This window comes from Bidens hawaiensis, unplaced genomic scaffold, assembly GCF_021521415.1.
Source record: "Bidens hawaiensis isolate Kalapana, Puna unplaced genomic scaffold, B.hawaiensis_p1.1 tig00017344_1, whole genome shotgun sequence".
Taxonomy (NCBI): Eukaryota; Viridiplantae; Streptophyta; class Magnoliopsida; order Asterales; family Asteraceae; genus Bidens; species Bidens hawaiensis.
The window spans coordinates 247,839-265,033 of NW_027492623.1; the positions used below are offsets into that span (position 1 = coordinate 247,839).

The window sequence follows — 17,195 nt, forward strand, 5'->3', positions numbered from 1 at the left end:
TTTATTAGTTTTAATTCTTTGTTTGTATTATTTATGTTAGCAAACCGTAAATAATATTTTAATACTTTTATTTGTAATTTTATAGCTGTTATAGTATCTAGGTTTTTAAAAGAACTAAATATGTAGTATTTTTGTTTTGAAGAAACAGGTGGTTCGTGATTTACTTGTCCATTATCTACTCGTGGGCTGTGTATTTATATAAATTAGTTGTCGCGAGGTATAACCAGTTCGCCACCGACATAGACGTTACACATACTCGCTGACGACAATAGCATGGACGCAGTCGTCGTGGCCGAGTGCTTTGGTGGACACAAGGTTGTTGATTCCGGCGAGTATATTGTTTAACAACACGCTTGCCACGTCTGATTCACTGACAAATGTTCGATTCTGATTGGCTAAACATATTACTCGTCTTGACTGCTATATTACTCGGTCCGATCATTTAGGGATGGACATTTGTGGAATTGTTTGAAACTAAGAAACAATAATGGAAACTCTCTCTCTTGAATGGTTATTCTGGGGATTTTCCCTGTATTGTCCATATTTTCATATTAAAAACTAGGTTAGGTACTCGTGTGATACACGGGTTGGATAAATTATATTATAAAAAAGTCAATGAATCTAAAGATACACTTAAAACATCCAATAAATTATAATGAAGACAAATAGAATTACATGAAAAAACTCTCTAAAAATCTCTCTATATACAACGTTCGTAATCTTTTTTTAAACTTGACAATCTTCATAAAAAGTGAGTACTTTGAGTCATCTTGTTTTAACTCTAGACAGCGCAACATATAACTACACATGGGCGAAAACTGGCTGTCTAAGAAACAAACCAACCCTAGAAAGTGATTGGCTTTGGCTTTTATTGATTGTCATTGCAAAATAAACAACAACCGAAAACTGCATCCTTTGAAATCTGAACGGAATTTTTTTTATCAGTTGGAATAAGATTTGTTCTTGAAATATAAGTGCGGTCACCAATATTGGTTCCAGATATGACAACTTCATTAACACGATTATAAAGTCTTTTTTCCTGTAGTCTTGTTCCATTACATAGACCATTATTTTGGTAAACATTTCTAAGTAGCATGATCGGTACTCCAACTTTTAGTACTAACTTGTGATTTGACGTTCCAGAAATTTTTAATCCATTTAAAACATCAGGAGAGTACATATTTTCTTGAAGCGTGTCACGAACATTTTCATCTGGACATATACTATCAGAGCTAATGTATTCTTTCTCTTCTCCTGGAAACATGGACAACAAACGATCGTTAACTTCCTCAACGACCTCATTTGTTGGTGAGTAAGGCTCCTTCACTAAAGAAATATGGATTTTCATAGTCTCTGAGAATACAAGGATATACAAAGTTAATTAATTGTGAAATAGGATCACTGGTATCCTTAATAAGAAGATTGTCAGGAATATCAAAAGTCGCGTCATCATCATTTTGACCACCAAGTTTTTCCTCTCCTAGATCCAAAAGCCAATTAGCGAACTCTTTTGTTTCTTGTATTTTAGATTTGTCACTTCCAACGGTTAATCTCATGTTTTTTTTGTTAGTTTAAGTAGTTTGCAATACCCCAAAGGTATGATGAACACAAAGATTCATTAACAATGTCTTGCCTCGTGCAGCCTTGAACAATAGGAAGAGTTTGTCTAAAATCACCACCAAAAACGACAACTTTTCCACCAAATGGCCTTTCACAATTCATGTTACCATTTTGACCCAACATGTCTCTCAAGGTTCTGTTCAAAGCTTCAAGCGCATGTTTATGAGTCATAGGTGGCTCGTCCCATATAAATAACTTTATTTTCTTTAATAAATGGACAGCATCGGTGTTTTTTTTAATGTCACAAGACGAAACCTCAGTAAGATTTATAGAAATTCCAAACCTTGAAAGTTTTGTTCATCCTCCCGACAATAATAAAGATGCAATGCCACTTAAAGCAACATTCAAAATATTTCTCCTTTGGATCTTATTAAAGTAGAAAGTGTCTTCCACAAAAAGGTTTTACCAGTTCTACCATAACCGTAAGCAAAGAATACAACATTAATTTTGTACATATTGTAAACGGTTATATGGTTACTATACACTTAAATTAACAATATCTAAATTTGTAATATTTAAATAATTTATGAAGGTAACTATAATGTGTAAATTTAATATTAATGTGATGATTGATAAGGCTAACAAGGAATGTTTTATATCTTAATTAAAATTGTATTTTGAATAATAAATTTAAATAGAAATTACATGAGTGTGCCACTTGTCAAAATATTAGGCCAACTAAGGGGTTTGTAGTTTAAAAAACATTTTTGTTTATTATAATAGTAGATGTAGATAAAAATCACATGTCATTTCTGTTTTGACCAGGTAGTAAAAGCATTTACTTTTGGAAGTGAAGACCATGGTTCAAACCCTGACATTGAAGTGGATTTTTATTTATTTATTTTTTGCAGTAGTTCGGCAGTAGGTGTTGGAATAGATGAGTGTGTAGCTGTTATTTTTTTTTTTTTTTTTGATATTGTTGTTTTTAAGGTGTAGAAGTAGGGTTGTAAACAAACTGAGTGAACATGAACAAGGCCTTGTTCATGTTTGTTTGTATAGGAAATAATGTGTTCATAAACGATTCATGAACACTTACCGAACAAGATTTTATTTTCGTGTTCGTTCATCAAGGAAATGAATGTGTTCTCGAATGGTTCACAAACACAAACCAACACAAATAAAATTGGCATAACCTAGAGATTGAGCCCGATATATTCATTAATTTGAATGATGAAATCATATAAACGAATAGAATGGACACGAACAAGGGCATGTTCGTGTTCTTTCAATTAACTTTAAATGAACAAGAACACTTAATCCAACAAATATTTATGCTCACGTTCGTTTATTTAAGAAATGGACATTTGTATTTGTTTATGTTTGTTTAAAATCTAAATGAACATTAATGAACAAAGATAATCGAACATAAATTAACATATATGAACAAATGTAAATAAACGTAAACAAATATAAACGAACACAAATAAGAACACTTAAATGAATATAAATTAATGAATTGTGGTTAAGGACTCAATGATGTAAATAAATGCGTTTGTGGTAGGCATGTTACCCAAAAACAAAAGAGTAAAAATGGTTGTGAAATACTCACCTTAAAAGTAGGTGAGAAAAGATAAAGCAATCTTGAACTTAAATTAAACGAGCCGATCAACGAAAACACCTTAAGATATAAAAATAAATTACTAAAATTAATAACATGATAGGTGGGACAAACTAAGCTTAAATTATTGTTCGGTTCCGAATGTCGATATAAGATCGGATTCGGGTCCGACATGACCAAATACAAGAATTAAGATGAAAACATAAGAACTCACAAGTCAATTGATCGGAAAGCCCTAAATTGAACATAACATAAACCCTAAATGGATTTTGATTCAACTAAATGTGGAAATCCCTCTATCCATTGGAATTGGATGAAGGCTTTCAAATCAATGATGATACATAATAGTAAAACCAACAAAACTTACCCGGAAATTAATTAGAACTAAGAAAAACCCGAAACAGTTGACATTAAAAGTCAAACTAGCTTGAACTCTTGAATTAATGAGGTAAAATACAAATTGAGAATGAATTGAGTTGGGGTAACGATTGAGCACAAGCCTAGGGTTGTTAATATAGGCTTAATTGAATAGGAAATCGTTATAATTGCAAATTAGGGCTCACAATATATAATTGAGAAAATCAAGAAATTAACGAAGTAGGATCTTATTAGGAAAATAGTTAGTGTATTAACAAAAAAAGTCTTCTACATTCATATCTTGGAGAATAAACTAGAATCAATCATGGAAAGGATTTGATTGCAAAACCAAATTTTTTATTAATCTTGCAACTGCAACAACACCCGTCGAGTATCACGAAGAATGAAAGGCAAGGCCGTTGCATAGAAACATTCCTAAAACTTTACTCGTCGCGTCAAGACGAGGGTTGGTTTAATCCTTTGCGTAGCGTGGAATGTTCCAGAAATATGAAAATTTGTTTTTCTTCACTTTTGACCCTTGGACTTTAATTAAATGCAATAATGACATAAAATAAGCGATTTTGAGGATTGTTTAACGAGTATAAATAAATAAATAATAATAATAATAGTAGTAGTAGTAGTAGTAGTAGTAGTAGTAGTAGTAATAATAATAAATTAAACCAACCCAACAAATACTAATAAATGCGGCTTTTATTATTAATCAAGATTCAAAATACAAATCCCTAGCTGGGTAAACAAATACAAATACCAATTCATAAATTAACGGATGCCATAGTATTCTTTTCTTTCGGAAATTTCCTCTCGAAATTAGGAAATATTTGTAATAAAGAGATGAGGATACTTGGTATTTATTTGATCTTCACGTTCCCTAGTAAACTCTGCACCATGTTTAGATTCCCAACGAAACATGACCAAAGGAATTTAACTACGATTAGTTTTCGTATTTTGTCGGTCCATAATTTAACGAGCTTTTCAATAATGTGCATAGAGTCATCGATGTGAGCTTCGCCGAGAGGGATATGTAGATTCCCTTCGGCTAAGAATTTCTTGAAGTTCGAAACATGAAACATTGGATGAACATTACAGAGCTCACGAAAGATCAAGTTTGTAGGCATCTTTACCAACTCTTTTTATAATCTTTAACATACCAACAAAACGCAGAGCTAACTTTACTTTCTTTCCAAAACGAAAAACACCCTTCCAAGGAGATACTTTGAGAAGGACTAGGTCACCAATATTGAATTCGAGAAGTTTTCTTCGTCTATCCTCGTAACTCTTTTGACGACTTCTAGCAGCAAGAGGAATTTTACGAATTAGAGCGTTTAGATTTGTGGTTTCTTGAACCATCTCGGGACCGGTAATTTGAGTTTTGCCAATTTCGTTCTAACATATCGTGGAATGAAATTTGCGACCAAAGAGAGCTTTGAATGGTGCCATACTAATGCTAGAATGGAAACTATTGTTGTATGAAAACTCGATAAGCCGTAGATGCGAATCCCAGTTACCACCAAATTCAAGAACACATGATTTAAGAATAGTGGATGGTTCCCTCGAATTGACCATCAATTTGGGGATGAAAAGCGGTGCTAGATCTAATCGAGTTCCCAAAGCTTTTTTGAAGCTACTTCCAAAAAAGCGAAGTGAAACGACCATCACGATCAGATATGATAGTTAAAGGTACCCCATGACGACAAACAATATGCTTAACATATAGCTGAGCAAGTTGTTCGACCGATAATTTCTCCTTGATGGGAATGAAAGGAGCTAATTTGGTTTACCGATCCGATGATTCCCAAATGCTAATGTTTTGGTTTCGGGTGGTTGGAAGTTTAGTGATGAAATCTATAGCGATATCAACTCATTTATAATCAGGAATCAAAATTTGCTCGAGTAAACTAAACGTTTTTTGATGCTTGTCTTTAACCTTTAAACAAGTGAGGCATTTTGGGACATATAAGGCAATATCCTTTATGATCCCAGGCCACCAATAAATGGAATGAATATCGGCATATATTCTAACTGCACCGAGGTGAATGGGGGTATCGTGACTTATAAGCTTATCTATGATGAATTGGTGAAGATCCTCTTGATTATGAATCCACAAACGGTTCAAGTAATAGACCAATCCATTGGGCTTGTATCAAGGTGAAGCTCGGATCCACATGACATCTCGTCATACATGTTGCCTTTGGTGACAAAGAGACGTTGTAACACCCCGGCCTTAGGTGGTTAATGTAACATTCTTTAATTTTCAAATTCGAAAACCTGACCCATTTAAAAATTTGGATATTTGTTTATTAATATAGTGAAGTATCTATTGAGTATTTTTTCGTGTTACGATATCGTTATGTTGTGTACTCGTGAAAAGTTTGTATTTCGGAAGATCAAGCCTCTACGCTACGTGTCGCGCCAGAGCAGATCTTTCTATGTTATGCACCACGCGGCCGATCACGCTGACGCTGTTACAGATTTTTCTTGGTTTTAACTCGTTTAAACACCTATTAACACCACCTTGAATGAGTTTAAATATTAGTTATCATATTTCATTGATATAGAACATTTTTCAAATCAAAAACCTCTCTTTCAACTCAATTGATTGAGTTTAATGGCTAATTCAAAGCTTTTAAACACTCTTGACTAATTCAAACTTGTTTTGTAACATCCTTGACCTTGTTCAACTATAAATAGACCTCAATCCACGAAAATCATTGTGTTCTTCAAGGTATTTTCGCATTATTATCAAGTTTGAATTTTGAAAGTCAAACTGTGAAGTTCAAAACTTTTTCTCTTTTCTTCTTGTTCTTTTGGGTATGTTTTATGTAGTATCCAGCGTGTTCGGTTTGTTTAAAATAAAATATTTCATTGAACACAACTTATCATAAGTGTTTGTTCATAAAAAACGTACCCGACTTGTTTATGCACTTATTTGGTTTAGTTTAGTTACTTTTATTACTTAAGCATTTAAAACCAACATTATCTTCACCTAATCTGGAAAATAACATTTTAACAAGTTAGACACAAACCCAACCAAAAATTTGAGTTCGAGTCTGACCAAAAACGAACCACTCGCTTAAACTCGTTTTGAGCCAGTTTAGAATTCTTTTCGTAACGAGCCCGACTTAATAACGTGACTAACCATTATTATAGCCCAAATTTTTATAAATATTTTAAATTGAACTCACTTACATACTTTTGTCGAAAAGTCTGAAAATTGACAATTATAAAGGTAATATATATTTTCCTTACGAAGGCTTAAACACTAAGCCAGCAACCGAATTTATCTTAAGTCTTATGTTTCATTTTATTTCCTTGAATCCTATTTTGAATCTAGAAATATTTTCTAGGGCCGCTCGTCCAACCGAACTCGTCCGGTTCAGCTTGCTTAAACACATAGTTCACTTTTACTCGCGTACCTTAGCATGTGACTTTTTCATAACCCTTTTTTCATCTTTTAACATTTTTGGGTGTAACATGTTACCATGCTTCTCATTATTTCATGATCATTGTTTACAAACCGATTCACAATTATGTCATGCATGTTAATAATATTCTTTCATATTGTTTATGATGACTATACATGTATAATGTGCAATGTATTTATCGCTTTATGGTTGGTACATCAAACATCAAATATCAAACATGAAACATCGCATCGGGAGGGTCTCACGGGACGTATCAGCGCTACATATCCTTCAACATCGGTTGTCGAGAATGGAGGTTTCATTATCATTCCCCTAGGTTGGGGCGTTATTTTTTGTTGCTTTTCATTTACTTTATGTTCGAATATATTGCACTCATGCACAGAACTTATGAAAGCTCACTCACATGTATTACTGACAAAAATATATTATTTTACACGTGTTACATGTTGAATCGATGATGTGCTAAAGACGAAGATAATTAGTTTACCTTAGGATATGTTAAATAAAGATTTATCTGTTATCTGATGAAATTTATTTTGTTTTGTTTTAAATTATGACAAACTGTGTACTTGCTACTTTGTGAAATGCAATAAATTTAAATATTGTCATTTTAATAGTGTTACGAGCTTATGAGAGATTTGTACGTTGCACTGGGCGTATTCGCCTTAAAGCCGAGGTGTCATGATGTAGCGTCCCAGTAATAAAGTAAATAAAAGGAAATAAATACATGATAGTCATTCTCTTTGACATAAGCCAAATTTACTAAAGAACCCCCATTCGCTTTAACATAAGGTCAACATACTAAGAGAAATAGATGAGAACCACTGTTCATTCCAACATAATTTGAAGTATAAGGTGGCACAAATATGTCTCGTCGGACCCTCCCATTATGATATCGTGTTTGCGTATGTTTAGCGTCCCTTCCAACAACAATAACAGTAAACAACTAGCACGTAGTCACATAATTCACAAGCAATATGGTATGAAACAAATATATACTAGAAGCATACGTAAATTTGGTTTACAAGCATGACACATGAAATAACAATGAATATTTGTAACGTGCTGCACCCCAAAAAATGTAAAAATATGAAAAAATGGGGTTATGAAAACGCACATAGTATGTTAAGCGATTTGAAGATGAAATAATCACATAAGTGAGCGAACCGGATAAATTTGTTCCAATAAGTGATTCTAGAAAAAAAAATTAAAGGTTCTAGGTTCAAATAAAGTTCAAATGAAGTGAAAGAGCGACTGCTGAAATGAAGAGTTCGGTTCCTAGTTTGGGGTTTTAAGTAAGAAAACTAGCCTAAAGTTATTAGTTATTAAGTTATAGTTTTTAATTAAATTTTATGTTAAAATAATGATTAGTAAAGTTAATTTATATGACTCGTTTCAAAACGTGTAAACCGACCTAAGATGTAAGGAAAATAAGTTAAGCAATTAGTTTGATTTTGGTTCCAACATGTTAAAAATGTTACAAAGAATTTTAATAAGATGGAAGAATTTTAATAAGATGGAAGAGTTAATTTATGAAAGCTGAATATGTAAAAACTATGTTGTTGATATATCGTTTCGACTATGTTGTTAAATTTTGAATGTTACGATTCTTATATTTTAATGACGACTTTATTGGTTTGTTGGATAGTCATGGGATTCATGCACTTTTAACCCTTCGTTTTTATTTTGTTATATTTTACAACTCATTTTAGTTTTCAACATTGATTGATCTTAATTATTTATTTGATTCGATTACCTATCTTCGTCTTATTTATAACATTTTGCACGATTTTGTTGAAATATGAAGATCCACTATAATTCGTGGATATTCCAACGATCCACCGTATATAATATCTATTTTTAAAATTTATTGGGAATAGGACTATTCCAGAAATTTGAGAATATCTGCTTCCCAATTTAATGAGTTTTCAACTTAGTCGAATCTATAAGTTTTCGCATTTCCATCAATGTTGCAATTATTATTTTCAATTTATTTTAATACTTCAATTATGTAATTTGAATTTATCTCATGTTTTACATTTCATCAAAATGCATAATTTCATTAATCTTACAAGCTACCTCCTACTCAAGTTTAACAAACTATTTCATGTCGCTCATTTTTTATTATGGTTACGTCCTTTCGAAAGTCTTCTTTTCATTTCATATGATGTTGATTATTTTATATTTTCGAAATTCTATTTCAAAGAATTTGAAATCTCACAAGTTATATTAATAAGTTCTCTAGTGTTATAATTATTATTTTAATGTTTCAATTTTTAAATGAAATTCTAAATTTGATACCACTACTTATGAATGTGTCAACTTTCATGTACAGTCATATTTTGTATTATTTTCATTTATACTCGTGATTGTCTCAATATTCCCTATTTTTGTATTATTTTCATTTTTCTCATGAATGTCTCAATTTTTAAGCAATAATTGTATGTATTATTTCATTTTAATCATGGATGATTTAATCTTCACACAAAACCTAGTTTCTTTAAACTTTATTTAGCATTTTGTTAAGTTCATCTAAACCTCATTTATGATCCGATGAATAAATTCATGATTTATTCAATTTTCAAGTTTATCCACAACCTCAATTACAAGTTAAATTCGGTGATTAATTTTATGATCTATTCAATTTTCAAGTTTACCACCGATTTCATATGTTACACAACTTACCCTTGTCTAATAATAATTTGCACATTTTGTCCTAGTAGTATGTCATCTTTCCTTACCAACCGTCTTCGTTACACCAGCAACTCAGGTCGATGTACGTCCTCTCGTATCGTTAAAGGTATTGTGGAAGCCCTTACAACATTCATCACCCAACTCTGAACAATTAATGCCACTTCCACCGCACCTACCAACTCCATGTATTTCGCAAAATTTCCTCCATCTTATAAGTTTCTACACCTTTTGTCCTAGACTATATTTTCTAGTCACAACTCTTGTCACGAATACCCCAGAGAGCCGAGATTGCCATGGCCTTGCCATGAGATTATCTCAAGACTATCATGAGAAAGGAGTTTCTTCCCACACGCGAATCCAACGACTCAAAACCAAATTTTTGAATTTCAAACAAGACCGCAACGATAACCTTAGTTATTCGAACCGTTACCATATGTTATAACCGCTTCCATGAGCTAAGCCTTGTGGTTCCCCACATGGTCACTCCTCTCAATTGAGCCAGCGATAAATACATCACCATCTTACCCATGCAAATTCAATCCGTCTTGAGTCGCGAATCCCAAACCCTTCATGATCTATCACTCTCGCCGGTACCTTTATCAAGAACTATGTTAAGGCCGAAACTTTAACACGAAAAGTCCATTGAGAAAGCTAAGACCGAGCCCATTTAGGAGAGCAAAATTGAATCTTCTTAAAACCCAACAATCAACCTGGAAAAAATTTCAATAACCACACCCACACCAAGAAACGCAAGAATTATGCCTCAACTCATTATCTCGAACCCAAACCATCAAAAAGTTGTACCCTTTGTATAGCACCTACAACTTTCATCATCCAAATACCTCACCATGTCGTTAGTACTCCAATTATGGACGTTGTGGCCACACCATAAACTCATTCCATAAACACATGTAAACCCAACTCAACCCACTTATGAGTCAAGCCATTGCTTCACTTTTTTCTCAATCACATGCCATGCCAAATACTCATACCCGACATATCGAGCTTGCTACAATTATGGTAATCCAAGTCATCTTCGCAATGCATGCCTCAGACTTGTATATGCGAATCAAGCTCAAGTCTATACCACTAAAGCCAACCAAGGACAAACCCACCAAATCCAAACCTATCAAACCAAAGAACTGCGTGCCTAAGTTCATAAAGCCCATCAAACTCTATTCATTCTTCTCATCCAATCACAACCTATTCAAGCTATTAGGACCCAACCAAACTCACCTACTTATATTCGTAAAGATCAAACTCTCCGAGATACACAAGGTCAGATGTTCCAATTCAACCGCAACTAAGGATTCAAGCTACTTGAAAGCCCTCATCGACTTCAACTTTTCCTTCTCGTTCATTTCCTTTCAGTTTAAATAAACTGTGATGATTTTTTTAATTATTTATGTTATTATTGAAATTCTTATGCTTAACTCAATTTCTCAAGTCTATGTATCTATCATTATTTTTATCTATCTACCCTCATCTATATTTCATGCAATATTTTTTATTACTCGAACTAGCGGTCTATGACCGGTTACCACAAGCATTTATTGCTTTTCAAAACAAGGGGCTATGAGCGCATTTTTGATCATAGCTTACTAATATAAGCCGTATGTTCAATTTTATCTCAATTCTGTTAATTTATAGTTTTCTCATCTATCCAAACTCAATCCATCTAAAATTTCATGTAACTTTGTTCGAATTTACATTATTGACCCCCAAGGAATTCGTCTCTTGATATATTCTTAAACTTTCACATATTTATTCTCGACTCAAGATTGTTTGTTGACTTTAATAACAAAGACCCTTGATATATTTATGATGATAGTTTTTTTTTCTATTTTAGTTATTAAGTTCACAAAAGTTCATTAGTTTTCCACAAAGATAGATTTTAATAATTGGTAACCTATGTTTTCATAACCTACACAATGGAACAGATTAAGTGGATCATCTGACGATAAAGGTAATTATGGGTCGACACATAATTATACAAGTCCTTGCATGAAAATTATAAGTACGTACGATTGTGTGTCATAACTTAGAACCGAGGGTGTTTTGGGCAATGGTACAAAAGCTGGTATGATAAGGGCATGATGGATATGCCACTGATACATCATATATATAAGTGTGCTAGCCAGATCCTAGTTTGTAGCATTTTCCGGGCCACTTGAAGTTCTATGTTATACTAAATTTTTTATTCTATTTCATTTTAATTGATTTAAATAATTCTCTTAAAAGTTTCTTTTAACGACTTTTTCGTAGTTTTCCTTAATTTCGGGACGAAATTTTCAAAAGTAGGGAATACTGTAACATTTGTTAAATTTCAAACCCGAAAACACGACACGTTTAAATTTCTGGATTGTTATTATTTGCTTATATTATTTGGGTATTTTTGATCCAATTTGACTCTTATTATTGCTTATTTTGGCTTAAAATCGCACTTTAGAAAGTCATGGGTTAAATCTATGTTGTATTTCTTCCTTAGAGCTACGTGAAGGATTTGGGAGTTTCCTCTTTGCGCTACTCGAAGGAGCAACATATCAACAAGACTGTTTGCTTTGTTTAAACGTAGGTTTTGCTTTTTTGTTAACCCAATTTCATGTATATTATTTATAGAACAAGTGGAATATGTCTTGGCATCATGCTTAAGCATATTCCATCGGTTCCTTGGAGTAAGGAACAACATATTGTTAATTTATTTAATTTTGATTATTTTGGTTAAAAACTCATCTTTCAATTGAAACGATTTCAACTTGTTCTCCAAGCTTGTCTAGCCTTTATAAACAACCTCAGCTTTTACTCATTCCTTTTACACCCTAATTCCAATTTTTGGTTACGTGGCAACTGTTTTGGTTGATCAATATCTTCTTCAAGTTTTCCGAGTAAGTTTTAAACATGAAAGTTGTTTGTTTTCGTCATCTAAGCAAAAGCCCTCAATCAATTTCAATGATTGATTAGGGGGGGGGGGGGGGGTTGTTTTTCAATTTTGTTTTGACCCGTTAGGGATTATGTTAGTAATATTTGGGGTTTTTTAATTTAACGATAATTCGACTTGAATTAGCTAATGAATCAATTATGTTTTATTCTTATCTCACCTTTTCGGACATGTTAGACCCGAATTTGGTCCTATACTAACATCTGGGTCAGACACGAACCAACACTCGTTTAACTCTAGCTCTTTCAATAATTAGAGTTAGAGGAAGGATTAATCTATAATTCTTGTTCGGTTCAGTTCAGTTCGCTTTTAATAGCAGAATTTATACTGAATCTTTATAGAATATTTTATTAAAAGTCAATCAGCTCGCTTATCTCCCTTTTTCTTTATAATGGGAGTTGTGCTTAATAATATTAATTAATTTTGGTTTGTTTCATTTTAGATATTAATTAAACTTATTATTCTAAGTTTTTAGGATTTTTCATTTAAGTTTGGCCAGCTCGCTTATTCTTGCACTTATTAACTCGCCTTATAACAAAGGTGAGCAAATCACATCCCTCTTTTTTCCTATTTTTGGGGGCTTATGCGTACAAAACTCTATAATTTATCATATTACTTATGTATACTCAATACAATTCCATTATTTGCATGATTGTGTAATTGCTCGATTGGTTGCTAAATGTTATATGACTATGTGTTTACTATTTTTATGGTTGTTAGGTATCTCATCCTCATCCTCATAGTATGATCATACAATGTCGGAGTAACTTGACCCATTTTGTGTCAAGAGGAAATGGTAAACTTTATTTATGTTGCTACTCAAATTGTCGGAGTAACTTGACCAGATCTAGTGTCAAGAGGAAATGACAAGTTTTCATGTTTTTATACTGGTTGTTGTGATCCACATGTAAGGAATTGTTTTATTTTATTTTATTTTATTTTATTTATCTATTATATATATCAAACTGAGTTTTTTGACTCAACATGTGCTGCTGATAAATTATATTTTTACGCATATTGCACGTTGCCGTGTAAGATGATTTGAAGTAAAGAATTTAGATTTTGGACCTTATGGTTTATTAAAATAAAGAATATTTTGTTTGTTTTAAGTTGAGGTAATTTTGATTTATTACTTTTGTTAAATAACATTTGTTTACTTTATTATGAATGGTAAACATAAGATATTGACACTTATATTATATAAATGTCTTTTGAGCTATGATACAAATTTAGTCGAGCCCTTGAATGTTGCGTCGTAGGTTAGGGTGTGACACGTAGCGTGACGGACCATGAGCATTCCAGAAACCATACCCATCGCTTATCGCGACGAGGTTGGTTTAATCCGTCGCGTAGCGTAACGCGTTTCAGAAATATGAAGATTTGGTTGTTTTTGACACTTTTGAGCCTTGGTCATTGGTTTAATGCAATAATGATGTATAGTAAGCGATTTTGAGGATTTTTTTTAACAAGTATAAATGCTATAATAATAATTGAATCCAACCCACCAAATACTAATATATGCAACCTTTATTAATGATCAAGATCCAAATTATAATGCTCGGGTCGGGTAAACAAATACAAATTCCAATTTAAAAATTGACGGATGTCAAAACATATGTCTGGTTCCAAATATAATTAACAAAATAGCATGCATGCTATACGTCAGTCTCGAACTTTATCTCTAATGGGCGCAGCTCCCGGACAAATATGACTTGTGCGTGTATATTAGTGATACGCTCCAGAACAAATGTCCTGAGTTGTACATAAAATTATATTTGTGTGTTACTGAAAGTTTTAAAATACTTTAAAGTCAGTTAACAATTCACCAGCATATAGCTTACGTATTTATAAAACAGTTTTACAGGAGATTGGTAAGATAATTCAGACGAGAAAGACCAAATATAAGCTTGGAGATATTGATTAGATGCTATCTAATGGCTTAGATATTTGAATTCGTTAATAATGTAAATTATGTTTTTCAATGACATGTTTTGTAAAATCAAACGGGTATTTAAATCCCAAAATTTTATAAAATAATTATATTATTGAAAGACTTACGCTAAAAGAACGTAACTCTAATGTATTTACACAACCCATTACCATCTTTTGGTTTAACTTTTAGTGTTTATGGTTTTGATTTTAGTATTTAGCTTAGGATTCAGCCTTAGGTTTAGAAGTAAGGTTTACGGTTATCGTTAGGGTTTAGGATTTTTGGGTTAAGATTTGACGAGCCAGTTACAATGGTATTGGAATAAGAATAAGTTCAGTTGCAGTGCGTTTGATCAATAATTACCCACCCATATATATATAATGATAAAAATTATATGTAACACTTACGTTTTTCATTAATATTTGAATAGCTTTGGTTGAATTCTCTATTATGTTTTAACTTATATCCAACAAAACAATTCTATAACCAAGAACCAAGAGTTATATCTTAACATATTATAACTAAGAGTTAATTGCCATTAAATTAATAATTGCACTTTTTAATATAACCTACATGAAAACAAACCTAATATGGACACTTATATACTACAAAAGTTGAGTACAAATTCTCACATATGACCAAATTTAATTGATATTTTCTATAACAAAACACAAAATAAATTCAAGGAAAAAGTAAGGAAATGAAAGGAGAAAAAAATCCATCCCACATTGGTGGAGGAAGGAAAAGGAGAACCTTCCACCATGGTATAAATAAGATTGTAAGTCCTTGCCCCACATCGCTAAATTACAAAACTAGTGAGCTCTTTATAAGAAAGAAAATTCATATGTTAATGTTCTTATAAGAAAAATCACACCAAAGTGCGATGGGCGCAATGTGGCGCTTTAATGGCGCACTTTGCACTTCGCACGCTCGCATCGGCAATGGCCGCCTTAGTATTTTTGTCAAAAATTAAAATTCCTTCCATCGCGATACGCGACGGGTTTATATTAGCCTCATTGCGTAGTGCGATGACGTGTAATATTATCTAGAAACTTGGCGGCATAGCGATACGCGATGGATTCCCAAAAGTAATACATCGCGTATCGCGACGTGGAAGTTACGCAAACGTGACACGTTGCATGCTACGTGGCGCTACGTGGCGTGCCACGTAGCATGCCTAGGGCTGACTCGGCCAAGCTAAAAGATTCTTCCCGATACGCGACGCCTTTCTATTTATGGCCATCGCGTATGTGACGGGGTCCGAAATTTACTATAAATAGGAAGGAAACGAGGCTTTCATTTCTGCACCACAACTCTAATCTCTCTCTCTCTCTGAATTCTCACACACATATAATATTTATTAAGAGTATAATACTTGAGTTATCGTAACGATACCCGATCGAAAGAAATATACACTAACACAAAAGCTCTGCCAGTTAAGGTAAGAAATTGTGCCATCGTGTAAAGTTTCTTCTCTTGTGATTATCGTTATGATTATTGATTTTATACTAATCTAGAGATACTACATTGTGTTTATGCTAGGTGCTTAATACCAATGGGCATTTTTTTTAATCGTAAACCTGCAAGGTGAGACATTCGAATTTATGTACCACTCACATTTGCGTGAGACAACTGTTTTTCCGACACTGTCATGATGATTTCAAAATCTATAAAACTCATGGCAGATGGTCTAAATGTTTTCAAATATATTCTTAAAAGTATTTTAAATACATTACAGTGATTAAGTCTCTGTAGACTTACGGGATGGTTACTACTGGTATTGTGGGGTTTTGTATACAAAGCTTGCCTACTGGGCTATTACACGTTACTTATTGGACAAGTGTTAACCAATAAGTAATATGACCACAGTCAGAGATACGGTCGAGTGACAAGTATCTTTCGGTAATTTGTAAGCAGCTAGGTGTAAAAACATCTTAATGTTGTAACTATAAAATATGTCATTTACAAATAAATGTACTCACCAGTATTTCTTGCTGATCAAATATTTTAAACATGTTTCAGGTGACTTGTTAGAGACAAAGAAATGATGTCTGCGGACTTCCCGCTTAAATAAGTGGCTTGTCACCAGAGTAAAGAAACGTGTTTTGTAAATTAGGGTTTAACCCTATAAAACTTATGTTTGTATCAAAAGGGATTAAACTCCCGGTTTATCATAATACTAATTATGGTGTTTTTATAACTCTGATCATTTTTCCTAACTACGGTTCTGATGAAATATTCCGCTGCAAAATAATTTAATAAACACCGATACAACCAATCAATGTTCACGGCTTCCCTCCCAGGGTATAGGGGTCGGGTGCTACTACAGCTGAAGTGGTATAAGAGCCACTGGTTTAAGCAATATGGGTATTTTAATAATACCTATTCTTAAAATTAAGAGTTAGGAAATACATGCATTAACCTATGTGTTAACCATACATAAAAGATTCTAACCACACATGAACATAATTACTATTTTCTTTTGAAGTTCATTGTTTTATTGTTTTTGCTTAATAGTATGAGCGAGCTCATAGAAGCATTTGAAATATATCTGTTAACACTACGGATATGGAAGAAGGACAAACCAGTGAACAACACCCCGCACCTATGGTTTTTCAAGACCAACAACCGATAGAAAAACCCAAGCCTAAAAGA

At 33.0% G+C, this 17,195-nt stretch overlaps 1 protein-coding gene across 1 annotated transcript; it reads right to left on the bottom strand.

The window, feature by feature from the left end:
• Positions 1-868: 868 nt before the first annotated feature.
• Positions 869-1,556, bottom strand: LOC143553640 (uncharacterized). Its single transcript, XM_077043589.1, has 2 exons — positions 1,403-1,556; positions 869-1,353 (listed from the first exon to the last, which is right to left on the bottom strand). Exons 1-2 carry the CDS (start codon positions 1,554-1,556, stop codon positions 869-871), a joined length of 639 nt encoding a protein of 212 aa, XP_076899704.1.
• Positions 1,557-17,195: the final 15,639 nt, after the last annotated feature.

Coding starts and splice junctions, on each gene's coding strand:
- LOC143553640 (XM_077043589.1), bottom strand. CDS start 1,556: ATGAGATTAACCGTTGGAAGTGACAAATCTAAAATACAAGAAACAAAA. Junction 1,354..1,402: donor TCTTCTTATTAAGGATACCA/GTGATCCTATTT, acceptor TTGTATTCTCAG/AGACTATGAAAATCCATATT.